At 43.5% G+C, this 14,111-nt stretch overlaps 1 protein-coding gene across 1 annotated transcript in view; it reads left to right on the forward strand.

The window, feature by feature from the left end:
- RUVBL1 (RuvB like AAA ATPase 1) overlaps positions 1–14,111 on the forward strand; it is a 44,001-nt gene that overhangs the window by 3,343 nt on the left and 26,547 nt on the right. Inside the window, exons 2-3 of the mRNA XM_059390447.1 lie at positions 829–915; positions 8,346–8,478. Coding sequence (XP_059246430.1) covers positions 829–915; positions 8,346–8,478 — 220 coding nt within the window. The remainder of the gene's footprint in view (positions 1–828; positions 916–8,345; positions 8,479–14,111) is intronic.

Below are 14,111 nucleotides of genomic sequence, written 5' to 3' on the forward strand. Positions count from 1 at the left end.
GAAATCACTGCTCCCTTTAGTACCCCTACCAACCATTCTCTACATAGCACCATCAAGGTCTTTAAAAAAGAAATCAGCATGGGATGCAGAGCCCAAGACCATTTCAGTGACTTCCTATTACATGTAGATTAAAATCCAAACTTCGTTAAGTACTAAAATCCTGTTGTGAGTCCTGGCCCCTGCCTGCCTGTTGAACCTCATCTTCCCATTCTCCTTTTACTTATGCTTTGGTCACTGCAACCTTTCTGTCCCTTGGATATGCCAGGCTCATTCCTGCATTTTGAATTTGCTGTTTCCTTTGTCTGGAACACTGCCTCCCCTTTGCCCAGAGCTTCATATATCAAATACAGAGTCCTCAGAGAGGCCTTCCCAGATCATTACCACCCCCCACCCCGCCCCTTTTTTTATTTTTTAAGATTTTATTTATTTATTTGACAGATCATGAGTAGGCACAGAGGCAGGCAGAGAGTGAGGAGGAAGCAGGCTCCCTGCTGAGCAGAGAGCCCGACGGGACCCGATCCCAGGACCCTGAGATCATGACCTGAGCTGAAGGCAGTGGCTTAAACCACTGAGCCACCCAGGCATCCTGCAGTAGTGATCTACCATGTTTTTGTGTGTGTCCCTTCCACTAGGCCACAAGCTCCAAGACCACAAGGCTTGCTTTTCTGTCACCCTCCACCGCTCCCAATACCTAGAACAATCCCTGCAGTGTTGTGGCGCTCGGTGTTGGCTGAATATATGTGAATTGTTTGGACCAGAAACTGGACTTTATCCCCATGTGAAACATTTTAATACTGATTTATTATTTCTTTCCATTGTGGTGTCTAGGCATGTGGTGTGATAGTAGAATTAATCAAAAGCAAGAAAATGGCTGGAAGAGCTGTCTTGTTGGCAGGACCTCCTGGAACTGGCAAGGTACTCATTTTCTTTCATTTTTCAAATCTACCCAAGAGAATGATCTTAATGTTTAAGCCAAATTGAATTCGTGTCTTAACTAGTCTTTGTTTAGCTAAATTGGTTATATGTATGTTTGAAAATCTAATGTGCAGTAATACAATTGAGTATCTAAAATCCATGCTCCTAAAATTCAAATTATCCTGGCTGACCTCCAAAGAAGAGAGGATGAAATCCTTGGAGGGGCCTCCATTGTGTCTAGAATTTGTCCTTTATCTCTTTCTAGTCTCCTTTGCCTTGGAAATAAATTTCTGTTGGCCTAGGACTTCATTAAATCTTGGGGATGACATCTTACTTGTGGGGGAAAGAAAATCAGTCAGTGACCATTTTTTTGAAGGTTCTGTGAGGAATGGTGAAAAAAGAAAGAAGAAAGGAATTAGATGCTTTTTATCTTTAAGGGACTTCCAGTGTCCAGGGCAGAGAGAATAAACCATGAGAGCACAAAATACTTCAGTTGACCACTAAGCTGTGAGATACTGACCTATACTTTTTAATATGTAATCATAATAAATATACGATTATGTATTTAATGTCTTAAATGCAGCTGGATGTGAGCCAGAGGTGGTCCTGAGGCCTGGTAAAGCAGGAAGGATCGAGACTTGACATTTGCCCTGCAGGGTTGGGAGAGAGTTTGGCTTTGCAGGGGAGATATCGGACTTCCAGGCAGAGGAGACAGTAGGCTTGTTGGGGTCTGTGAGAGGACTGGGCAGGTACATGAAATGGACCAGAGCCCCCAGTCTGAGTCCTACATTTTCCTCAACAGGGCCACTTGTGGGAATGTGGGAGCTTGGGATTGTGTTTGTAAAGACATAAGCTTTAGATTCCAGCTCTGGTGTTGACTTGCCGTGGGGACCCGAGGGGGGTATCTTCACCTTTACTGAAGGAGCATGCGCCTCATTTCAGACGGCGGTGATACCGGTCAGTTGTAAGATAATGACTTGAATTATCACTTTGAAATCATGTAATTGAGTTGATGGTATATCTTATACTGGTTTCTTATAATAGAGGAGGAAGTGCTGTATTTGTGAGGAGCTTTTAAAGTGCCATGTAAGGGGTGCCTGGGTGGCTCAGTGGGTTAAAGCCTCTGCCTTCGGCTCAGGTCATGATCTCAGGGTCCTGGGATTGAGCCCCACATTGGGCTCTCTGATCAACAGGGAGCCTGCTTCCCTTCCTCTCTCTCTCTCTCTGCCTACCTGTGGTCTCTTTCTCTGTCAAATAAATAAATAAAATCTTTTTTAAAAAATGTTTAAAAAAAAAAAGTGCCATGTAAATGCGAGCTTTAATGATCTCACTGCAGGCAACATCTGGTTGTTCAATGTATTTACCATTTATTTGCTTACTGTTCCTTATATCTTAGACCTTCCCTCTCCCTCCATTCTTCTTCTTAAAGTACATCATTTAGAAATTGCTTCCAGAAGTTTGTTGGTGACCAGCTCAGGTTTCTAAGTATTTTGTTGCCCTTGTTTTTTTGTTTTGTTTTGTTTTTTAAAGATTTTATTTATTTATTTGATAGAGAGAGACAGCGAGAGAGGGAATACAAGCAGGAGGAGTGGGAGAAGGAGAAGCAGGCTTCCTGCTGAGCAGGGAGCCCAATTCGGGGCTCCATCCCAGGATCCCGGGATCATGACCTGAGCTGAAGGCAGACGCTCAATGACTAAACCACCCAGGCGTCCCTATTGTCCTTGTTTTGAAAGATCTTTATGTTGGATATATAATTTTTTGGAGAGCTGTTTTCTCTTGTATTCTGTATTCTCTTGATGCCTGCTACCTGTTGGCTTTCTTTTTGCTTTTGAAAGTCTACTTTTTTTTTTAAGGTTTTATTTATTTATTTGACAGACAGAGATCACAAGTAGGCAGAGAGGCAGGCAGAGAGAGAGGGGGGAAAGCAGGCTCCCTGCCAAGCAGAGAGCCTGATGCGGGGTTCAATCCCAGGACCCTGAGATCATGACCTGAGCTGAAGGCAGAGGCTTAACCCACTGAGCCAGCCAGGTGCCCTGAAAGTCTACTTTTGAAGATTTTGTCTTTCTGGCTGTTTTTGAGACATTTTTGGGTTTGGTATCTCACAATGAGATGTGTCTCTTGATGCCTCTTCACTGTGGAGTGCAGTACTATTACAGTTTCACCTCTTTTAGACATTGCCTTTCCTTCTCTTTGAGCTCTTCTGGAACTCTGGTCAGATGATGTCTGATTGCAGAGGTTCTCAACCCAAGGCAGTTTTGCCCCTGTAAGGGACATTGGCCAGGTCTAAAGAGAGTATTGGTTGTCAGAAGCTGGTTAGGCAGGGACTGCAGTTGGCATCTCATGGGTGGAGGCCACAAGTGCTGCCAAACACTGTGCAGTGTGCAGGACGGACCTTACAGGAAGGAATTATCCAGCACAAAGCTCCAGTGGTGCCAATATTGGGAAACCCTGGGCCAGAGCGCCTTATTTTGTCTTCTTTGTCTTTCAGCCTTTTTTTCATATTTTCTCTCTTTCTGGCTCTGCTGCATTCTGAGCAATTTCTTTAGACCTTTGTTCCAGTCTAATTGTTTTGTAGGCTATAACTAAGCTGCTGTTTAATTCATCCCATTGAATATTCTTCTTTTTTTCATTTTGAAAAATTTGAAACCTAAACAGAGTTGGAAGAATGGGATGATGATCCCTTTTATACCCCACATGTAAATAAGTAATTGTAAATATTTTGTAACATTTGCATTTTTGCTATTTCTGAACCATGTGAAAGTCAGTGCAAAGACATTCTCCTATGACACCAAAGTACTAGTGTCCGCCTAAGAAAATTTAATGTTGCTAACATTATTAGCTGATGCCTAGTGTATATTAAAATTTCTCCCAAGTCATTCCAGGTTGGGGTTGTTTCATTTTTTATATTTTTAAATTCAGAATATAATTGTGTCTTTAGTCTCTTTTTAACTAAGCAGTTACCCTTCCTGGCCTTTCTTCATTTTGTTTTCTTTTTTGACATTGGCAGTTTTGAAGAGTCCAGGACAGTTCTTTTGTAAGAAGGTCCTACAGCTGGTCTACAGTGATTGTCTGATTGTTTCATCAGTAGGAAACTTTAAACACTTAATGGAACCCTGCACTGGTGATGTTGTATCCCACTGCATCCCAGCAGGAGCTGATAGGACAGGCGGGCCAGAGGCCAAGTTCTGCTGTGAAGGTCATGGTTCCCTTTGTAATTAGTTAGTAATCAGAAGTGACACACTGAGATGTTGTGAATATCCTTTCACTGTAAGGGTGTAGCCCTGCCTCATGGTTATTGCTATATTAGTTACCACATAGCTGGTTGCTAAACGGTGATTTTCCAAATCTGTCGTTCCACATGTATTAGCTTGCTTTTGGTTTTGTTTTTGGTAAAAAAGGAACATCCCTCTCTTAAGTTTGAAATTTTTTTTCCTGTAAAATAGGGATTTAAAAAAAAAAATCTGGCTTTTTTTTTTTTTAAATTTTATTTATTTTATTTGAGAGAGAATGAGTGAGAGAGAGCATGAGAGAGTAGAAGGTCAGAGGGAGAAGCAGACTCCCCAAAGAGCTGGGAGCCCAATGTGGGACTTGATCCTGGAAGTCCGGGATCATGACCTGAGCAGTCGCTCAACCAACTGAGCCACCCAGGCGCCCAAATCTGGCTGTTTTTGATAACCTCTTGTTCCTTGTTCATGACTCAGTGTCTTCATTTTTTTCTGTACTCTCTGTCTGCTTGCTTATGAGCTCATGTTTGGCTGATCAAGTCTGCGAGGCTTCTTCTGAGAGTACTTGTAAGGGGCCCGACTGCCCTACCCAGGGCACTTGCAGTGAATTTTGTGGCATGGGTTTTTGGTCAGCCATGTAAAGAGTAATCTGAAGGTGGTTTGAAAGCATGCTGTGGGGGCACCTGGGTGGCTCAGTGGGTTAAGCCTCTGCCTTCAGCTCAGGTCATGATCCCAGGGTCCTGGGATTGAGCCCTGCATCGGGCTCTCTGCTCAGCGCGGAGCCTGCCTCCACCTTTCTCTCTGCCTGCCTCTCTGCCTACTTGTGATCTCTGTCTGTCAAATAAATAAATAAAATCTTTAAAAAAAAAAACAGAAAGAAAGAAAGAAGGCATGCTGTGGAGACTTTACTTCTCACCCAGAGCCATGGCAGGACAGATAAGTTTATACTTTGTACGTCAGGGTATTTTTTGTTACGGCTCCACTTCTCTAGTCATGCATGGTCCTTCGGGCCTCCGTTTTATTCAGGATTTCTCTTACCACTATATCTTGCTGAAGCTTCTCCTGTCTGTCAAACCTTCTGAACTTTCCAGGTGACAGTAGTTTACTACTCTGGATTTTTTATTATTATTTCTTTATTTCTCGGTGTTTTGTAACAGGAAGGATTTTCCGTGGCTCTTTCTGATGTGTCATATTCCTGGTAGCATAAATTCTTCATTCCTTTCATTTATTTATTTGAGAGAGAGAAAGAGCAAGAGCAAGAGCACATGTGTTAGTGCAAGCACTGGGGAGGGGCAGAGGGAAAGGGACAAGCAGATTTTGGGCTTGATCTCATGACCCTGAGATCATGACCTGAGCCAAAATCAAGAGTTTGAGGCTTAACTGAGTTCCCAGGTGCCCCCTTTGTTCCTTTTTTTTCTCATTTTTTATTTATTTTTTGTAAATACATAATATATTTTTATCCCCAGGGGTTCAGGTCTGTGAATCGCCAGGTTTACACACTTCACAGCACTCACCATAGCACATACCCTCTCCAATGTCCATAACCCCACCCTCCTTCTCCCAGCCCCCCTCCCCCCAGCAACCCTCAGTTTGTTTTGTGAGATTAAGAGTCACTTATGGTTTGTCTCCCTCCCAATCCCTTTGTTCCTTTTGTAATATTGTAGCATTTTCCTTCTAGGAAATAAGAGAAGTTCTCAGCACTATAGTCCCTTTCCATGTGTATGAAGGTGTGTGGTAACTCTTCTACTTTACAGTGCACTATGGGACCCATGGTTCAGGCAGCTTAACTAAGTGGCAGGCAGAAATGTGCTTGTTCTAGAGCTGCAAATATATGGTTCATATGGAAAATCCACTCTTGAGGACCTCACGTTATTAATAATGGGGCTTTATATTTGGGCCCTGGAGAAAGGAGAAGTTCAGATCAGATTGAAAATAGGTTTCTTCAGACTTCTTTTGGCAACAGGCTCTTTTTTGTGTGCCACTTGCCACTTACGTAGGGGTGCTCACAAAGAAATTGTGTCTTGGGGCGTGGGGTTTGCATCTTGGCTTTGCTGCTTGGTAACTGACCTTGGGAGAGTTGTTTGTGTGTTTCATTTTCTAAATCTATCAAATACAATATCAGATATCAAATACAATATCAAATACTAGATCATCAAGTTCATAGGCTAGTTGGGAGGATTCAGTGAGACCTCATGCATGTGATCAAGCACCATCTAGCACAGATGTGGGTGTAGTAGCTATATTGTATACCTACCTTCTGGGAACCATTAAATGGAAGAAACTAGACACACCTGAAGCACTTCTTTTTTTTTTTTTAAGATTATTTATTTATTTGACAGAGATCACAAGTAGATGGAGAGGCAGGCAGAGAGAGAGGGAAGCAGGCCCCCTGCTGAGCAGAGAGCCCGATGTGGGACTCGATCCCAGGACCCTGAGATCATGACCTGAGCCGAAGGCAGCAGCTTAACCCACTGAGCCACCCAGGCGCCCCATCTGAAGCACTTCTTAACCAAGTAGTTGTCTTACTTTAGTGGGAGGATACTGATCATCTCTTCTGTATTAGGTGGAGGATGGGGGGGATGCCATTGAACTAGATATAGTTTCTGTCTTCGAAGTTCACAGTTGAAGGTGTGGAGGCAGGGCCTGTGGAGATAACCTGGGTGAGAGAGGAGCAGCTGAGAAGGTGGTGGGTTTGGATAGAAGGTAGATGTGGTACTAGAGTCTGCTTCTCACACTGTACCCTGTCACGCTCCAGAGGCTTTCTCTTTGCTTTTAGAATCCCAGAGAATAACAGTTTTAGAGGTGTCGGCCTCAAGGGCACAAACTCAGATGCCCCTTCAGGTCATGGGGGTGAGGGAAGTGCCTGAGTACAAGCACGAGAGAGGCCAGAGTCGCCTGCCCTCACCCAAGGTGGCAGCTGTTCCAGAGGCCCACACCAGGTGCCACGACATGGTAATGAGTGCTCACTGTGGCCAGACCTCATTCCTCAAAAGAAGCAAATACCTGGATTTTTATGTGAAATTTCCCAACATTAAAAACCGGGCAACAAATTGAGTTTAAAAACACGTATAAGACTCAGCAGGGTGAAACAGAACCAGGCTGTGGGCAACTGATTGGGGACTTACATGACTTAAGCTAGGACTTCGATTTGGCAGGTGGGGAAATCAGAGCACCAGAGATTTGCCATGTACCCAGGGTCATCATGAAAATTAGTTGCAGAATGAGGACTACAACCCAGTTTTTGCCCTGCCTGCTAATGCTTTTTTTTCCTTTCCTTTCCTTTTTTTTTTTTTTTTTAAAGATTATTAATCTATTTATTTGGCAGAGAGAGACACAAAACACAAAGTTGAGCAAAGATGAAAATAGGCATTCAGACACTGTGGCATTTCCCTGTCCTGTACGAGCTCTAACAATTTGGATTTTCATACTCGATACATGACCATGGAACTCTTAAGTCTGCTTGTGTTTAGCATCTGCCAACTGTAGCTCTCTGACTAAAAATCAGTTTGTAGTTTACAAGGGCATGTTCAAGTGTAACCTAGGACCAGCTCATAACTTTAGAACTTAGCTCCCATGTCATCCTTCACCGTGTGTGGACCACTTAATACAAAGTGAATGCCATGTGATTCATTCTTTGATTAGTGGTTTTCTGATGGGCTGGAGATTGGTGTCCTGTGCCTATAAAAACCACCCTGGAGTAGTGTTCGGAGCAATTAGGACAGGGCCCTGTTTTGATACTGAGGAAGGTGTTTTAGAAGACTACGGATTACGACGGGAACATAATCTCTAGAACCTACTGCCAGACTTCAAGTTCCCAGTCTGCCATTTTCTAGATTATGGTTCCCAGGATGTGTTATTTAATCTCTCCCATGCCTCCGTTTCCTCATTTGTAAAGTGGGGAGAGCTTAGTGTCTACTTCGTAGGGTGAGTAGAGGGTCACGTGAAGTACTTAGAGTTGGGGCCACGCTATAAGTGTCAGTGAGTGTTAACTGTTGTAATTACAGGGATGATTAAAGATGCCATTTGGGTTATAAATTGCCTGTCCACAGAAGTCTTTCAGCATTTATTGTGTGAAACACATCAAGTGATGTTACAATTAGGACTAGATTTTCAGTTTTTCCTGGTTCATATTTTTTAATAGCATATGTTTCTGAATTATTCTATTTTCAAGAATGTAAAACAAGTGCATTTCCACTTTTTCTGTAGACAGCTCTAGCTCTGGCTATTGCTCAGGAGCTGGGTAGTAAGGTCCCTTTCTGCCCGATGGTGGGAAGTGAAGTTTACTCCACGGAGATCAAGAAGACGGAGGTGCTGATGGAGAACTTCCGCAGAGCCATTGGTGAGTATTGGCGTCTGTGGCAAGAGTTCTCACTTGCCCAGTGCTCTGAAGCCGCTTTGTTGTATGAATGCCTTTATGACTTTTATTTGTTGTACTACCATTTTTCTTTTGGCACCATTAGTGTTATCTTTGCAAGCCAAACAAGTACCCAACTTTTCTAACTGAAGCACTTTAGCAGTTGGCAATTGTGGGCCCTGGCTTGGGGCTGGGGTTTCTCACCTGCCAAAATACATGTGGCTGTGAAGGGATTTTTTAGAAAACAAGTCAGATTTTCCTGGCAACCTTATGCTTTTAGAGATGACTGTCCACTGAAAAGGCTTGGACTTAAGCCAAAAGCTTTGTGTGTTGTGATGCTGGAATGCCCCTGATCCTGGATATCGAGCCAGAATTGTGGCCTGTCAGAGAGCGCAGAAACCATGTGGGGACAGGCAGAGATTTCAGGCTTATGGTGCCACCCTCGTGGGGCTGGGGGCAACCATATCAAGTGCTTGTTATATGCCAGGCCCCTCCAACATTGATTATAGCCTTTTGTTCCCCAAGAGAAAGCTCTCTGACTCATTTTGCATCTGATGAAACAGAGTTTCAAGAAGTTAAATGACTTGTCTACAGTCACCCACCTAGTAAGTAGCAGGACTACAGTCTGATCCTGTGTCTGGTTCTGGAGTCCATGCTATGAAGATCTGCTGTGGAAAAAAAAATGGCCTTTCCCAAATATTTACTTCTTGTCAGCCATGATGCCTGGGTCAGTCTCCTTGCCCCATTTTTGTTGGACTAGCTCTGGGAAAATCCCAGCTTCCCTCATATCTATGTAGAAATAGCTTATTCCTTCTAAGATATCAGAAACTACGTGATGTTTGTCTGCATACGTGGGCGTCTGTCTTTAGGATACAGTTGCTGAGTCATGGGTTATGAACACTTGTCAGAGTGCCTGTACAGTTTTCCAGGCCCTTTGGTTGTCAAAACAAGGTAAACAGTCTTTTTTTTTTTTTTTTTTTTAAGATTTTAGTTATTTGAGAGAAAGTGTGAGAGAGAGAACACAAGTTGAGAGGTGGGTAGGGGGAGCAGCAGACTTCCTGCTGAGCAGGGAGTCTGACTCGGGGCTCAATCCTAGGACCCTAGTCATGACCTGAGCTGAAGGCAAACACTTCACCAACTGAGCCAGCCAGGTGCCCCCAAGGTAAACATTCTTAAGAAGGAAAATTGTTAGAAAACTTCGAGGAAATGAGGAAAGTAAGAAAGAATAGATTTGTCTAGCCCACAATCCTTGCCTTGAGACTGCTAAAGTCTAGGTCAGGGGTACGATCATGTAGGGCCTGAGGCCATGATTAGGGCTTTGCATTTTTCACTGAGTGAAAGGAAAAGCAGTTGGAGAGTAGTTTCGGTTGTCCAAGAATCCCGCTGGCTGGGGGATGGAAAAGTGGACAGTGAGGAGAGTGAGGTAGCAGGGAGACTGTGAGGAGTCTGAGCAGATGGTGGGGCCTTGGGCCAGGGTGGTGATGGCAGAGGTGATAAGAAGTGGTCAGATTCTGGATGTAGTAGGATGTAGAGCTGACAGAATTTCCTGAAGGATTAGATGGTGTGTAAGAAAGAGAGGTGGCCATGTTGGGGGGTGGGAAAGAATGGAGAGGAGCAGATTGGGTATTTATTAAATCTCTGCTGTGGATAGAATATCCACTGCAGCCCCAGTTCCTGGCACAGAGTGAATGCTTAGTAAAGTTTTTCCGAATGAGAAAAGGGGATGGACTATAAAGCTGGTAGAAAACAGAAGCCTTTAGCTAAAGATAGCCCTCAGTGTGTGTATGGTAATAGATATATTTTGGTTTACACAGGGCTTTTATTTTTTAAAAAAATTTTTTGGAGATTTTATTTATTTATTTATTTGACACAGAGAGAGAGAGAGAGAGAGAGAGAGAGAGAGAGCGTGAGCAGGGAAGCGGGAGAGGGAGAGTGAGGCCCCCTGCTGAGCAGGGAACCCAATTCGGGGCTCAAACCCAGGACCCTGGGATCATGACCTGAGCTGAAGGCAGACACCTAAGGACTGAGCCACCCAGGCGCCCCACTGAGTTGGAGTTAGTTGCCAGTGTTTAGAAGTTGGGGAATGTCCTATAAAATCCTCCTTTCTGGCTTTTGGAGAGAAGCGTTCATTCCCACACAGTGAGTGATAGCCAGGTTGGGGCTGAGCCAGGTTGGGGCTGAGAGGTGCTCCTTGGCAGAGCGGGGGGGGGGGGGGGGGGGGGGCTCTTGTTCTAAGCTAGAGGGATTGTGAGCCATGTCTGGAGGCTAAGCTTTGTGTTATGTAGATACGGGGTTTTTTAAACCAAAATATTCCTTGCTGGAAATCTTTGTTACTGGAAACACTGCATTTTTTTGTTTTTTGTTTTTTTTGTTTTGGTGGCTGTTTTAAACTGAAATACCATGTACATATAGAAAAGTAGGTGCAGCACACATGTAGTTTAACAATTAATTATGAGGTAAACACAGTCACCAGTCAGCTCGTGGTACAGAGCAGGGCCAGCACGCAGCTGTTGCCAGGCCCTGGCTGGCCATAGCCCCTCACCTCTCCCACGCTAGCCCGCGGGTGCCACAACTGTGTGTTTACACTTCTGTGTGCGTCAGTGCGTAATGGCAGTTGGGCTGAATTTTGCCCCTTACCTTTTATGTAAATGGAACCTACTGCAGGTGTAGCTTTTTGAGCAGTGTTCGTGTTTGTGAGGTTCAGCCAGTGTTCTTAACGTGTCCTACTGTCTTTGAACTTGCATCATATATGCAGTAACAGTGGACATGGCTCGCAAGACCCTTTTCAGGATTTAAAATCTTTCTGAGTCCTTTTTAAAAACTCGTGAGCAGGGCACCTGGGTGGCTCAGTGGTGAAGTGTCTGCCTTTGGCTTACCATGATCTTATCATGATCGTGTCATGATCCCAGGGTGGAATCGAGCCCCGCATCAGGCTCCCTGCTGGGCAGGAAGCCTACTTCTCCTTCTCCCGCTCCCTCTGCTTGTGTTCCCTCTCTCGCTGTGTCTCTCTGTCAAATAAATAAATAAAATCTTAAAAAACAAAAAAAATCCATGAACATGTGCTAAAGATTTTGTTCAACTACTAGTTCATGAGATAAACTGTAAGATACTAGAACTGACTCAATTATCAGAGTACATCTAAAATGTATTTTTATTTACTGAAAAGTATTTTTCTGACATCAACAATCTGACAAAACTGACTTTTACATAAGTGCATGTGTTTAGGTCACTTAAAAGTAACTTTAATGCTTTTAAATTGGAAAAAATAGAGGTACATTTCCTGGGCATCTGCTTTGTGATCCGCGATTTTTGAGGGGAGGGGGCAGTGCAGTTCTTTTGATGGCAGTGAGGTAAAGAGAATTTCTTGATCCTGCCACAGAATAAAAAGGCAGGCCATTGACTGTCTTCAAAAAGGAACCCTGCCCATCTTCCTCTGCCTTTGAATTCCTGTGAAGTTGGCAGAGGGGTGGGGAGGAAGCGGTAAGCTGACCAGAAATAAAAAGCAAGGAGTCTGTGCTGTTTCCTTGACGTGATGAAGGTCCCTGTCAGGGATTTAGAAACCTGAGCCAGCAGATGAAACCTGTGTCATTTGTGTTGCCGTTGCCAGAGATAGCGCCAGCTCGGCCCCTGCCCTGGCTAACAGCTGCTTTCATTGTCCGTCAACCACATCCCCTGCCTGCTTGTCAGCACACAGCGACTTCTAAACAAATACGGGGACTAGTGAGAGATGGGAATGCCTTTCTTCCCCACTCAAGGAATTTCATGTCATGGTCATTAACAGGAAATAGAGGGAGCATTCCATTGGAAGGCATTTATCTCTGTGGGATATAAAAGTTTTGATTAAAAAAAAAATCAAAGTTCATTTTAAAAGTATAGAATTTCCTGAGTATGTCACAGTCTTCTGATATATTCATGTAGGTTTCAGAAATTTTTGTCTTGATGTTTAGGAACTAAGAATTTGGAAAGGCAGGAATGAAATAGCCTCTCTTTTGGGGCCATTCCAAAACTTCCATTTGTAGGCTATCAGATTGAATGAAGGTAGAGCAGAACGTCTCCTTAACTTTAACATCTCAGAGCCTTTGTCCTGGTTGGGTTTCTGGGGAAAGAAGGTAACCGACCCAGTAATAAGATAACAAGCACGTTTAAAAGTGGGAAGTGATCGAGAGTGTCGGACACCGTTGGCCTTGTTTCTTTGTGCCATTGGGCTGTTTCCATATCGGAACAGAGGTGGCTTGGTGGTGAGCACACCTGAACCCTATCTGGGCCACCTGTCATCAGAAGCAGTTTACGGCCCTACATTGTGTGTAGGATGGAGTTCTTTACTCCTAAAATGAGTGATTTACAGCTGTGGCTGGACATTAGAATCACTGGGGGAGCTTGAAATGAATGATGATGGCAGTCCCAACCCCTGAGATTCAGAGGCAAATGGTCCACGTCCAGCCAGGGCCTGAAGAATTGTAGAGGCCTGTCGTGATGCTGGAGGGTGAGAGAACCATGATGTAGACTCCAGCTGAGCTGTAGAATACTGTTTTCTAAATGCGAGCCATCAGTGTTCCTCCTTTGCCAGGTCTCACTAGTATTACTTAAATTTTTCTTTTTTAAAGTGACTTGGTCATTTTGTGTGTACATAACAAAAAAGTGCGTGGATCATAAGTGTAGATAGCTCAGTGAATTATAAACTGAAAACCCCTGCAGTCAGCACCCATTCAAGAAAGAGAATTGCCAATACCCCAGGTACCCTTTGTGTCCACCCCCAATCTCTGTCCTTCCTTTTCCAAATTAATGACTGTCTTGCTTCTAACATTATAGTAGTCATGCCTGTTTCTGAACCTCATATATGTAATCAGGAGGTATAGGTGTATATATTCTGTGCTTGACTTCTTTTCCATAAAATAACTTTTCCAAAATACTTGGGTACTAGGTGGTCTGTGGGATGGTGTGTGAGATTCATCAGGATTGCTGCACATAGCATGCCCATACCTGGTGCATATATACCTTAAGGGGCGGAGTTCCAGGAATATAAGGTATCCATGTTTTCAACTTTAGGAGATGATACCATCTTGTGTCTAAAGTATTTGTATCAGTTTACACCTCTATTTGCAGTGGAAACCTTCCTGCTCTTCTATATCCTCACAAGCTCACATGGTTAGCTTTTAACTGTAGGTTGTAGAACAGTATTTCATTGCTTTTTTCTTTTAGTTTGGTAAGTTTCAAATGTACAAAAAGGAGTCAAGTGATGACCTTCCCTCCTGGTCCCATCACCAGGCTTCAGCTCATACTTAATCTTGAGTGATCTATAGCCCCCATCATTCCCCTCCCAGATCCTTTGAAGTTAATTGCAAACCTTTTTCATCCATAAATATTTCCCCATGCATCTCTACAAAATGAGGACTTACAGAAAACCCCACTGTACCACTGTCAATGCCTAGAAAAAATGAACAATATATTCCTTGATGTCATCAAATTCCTACTTAGTATTCAGATTTGCAGTTGTCCCGTGTTAGTGTGTTTTTTTTTTTTTAATTTTTAATTATTATTTGAATCAGGATACAAATAAGGGTTTGTATGATAGCTTGGTTGATATGTGTCTTTATATATTTTTAACTATGGGTTTCCCT

Source organism: Mustela nigripes, chromosome 2, assembly GCF_022355385.1.
Source record: "Mustela nigripes isolate SB6536 chromosome 2, MUSNIG.SB6536, whole genome shotgun sequence".
NCBI lineage: Eukaryota > Metazoa > Chordata > Mammalia > Carnivora > Mustelidae > Mustela > Mustela nigripes.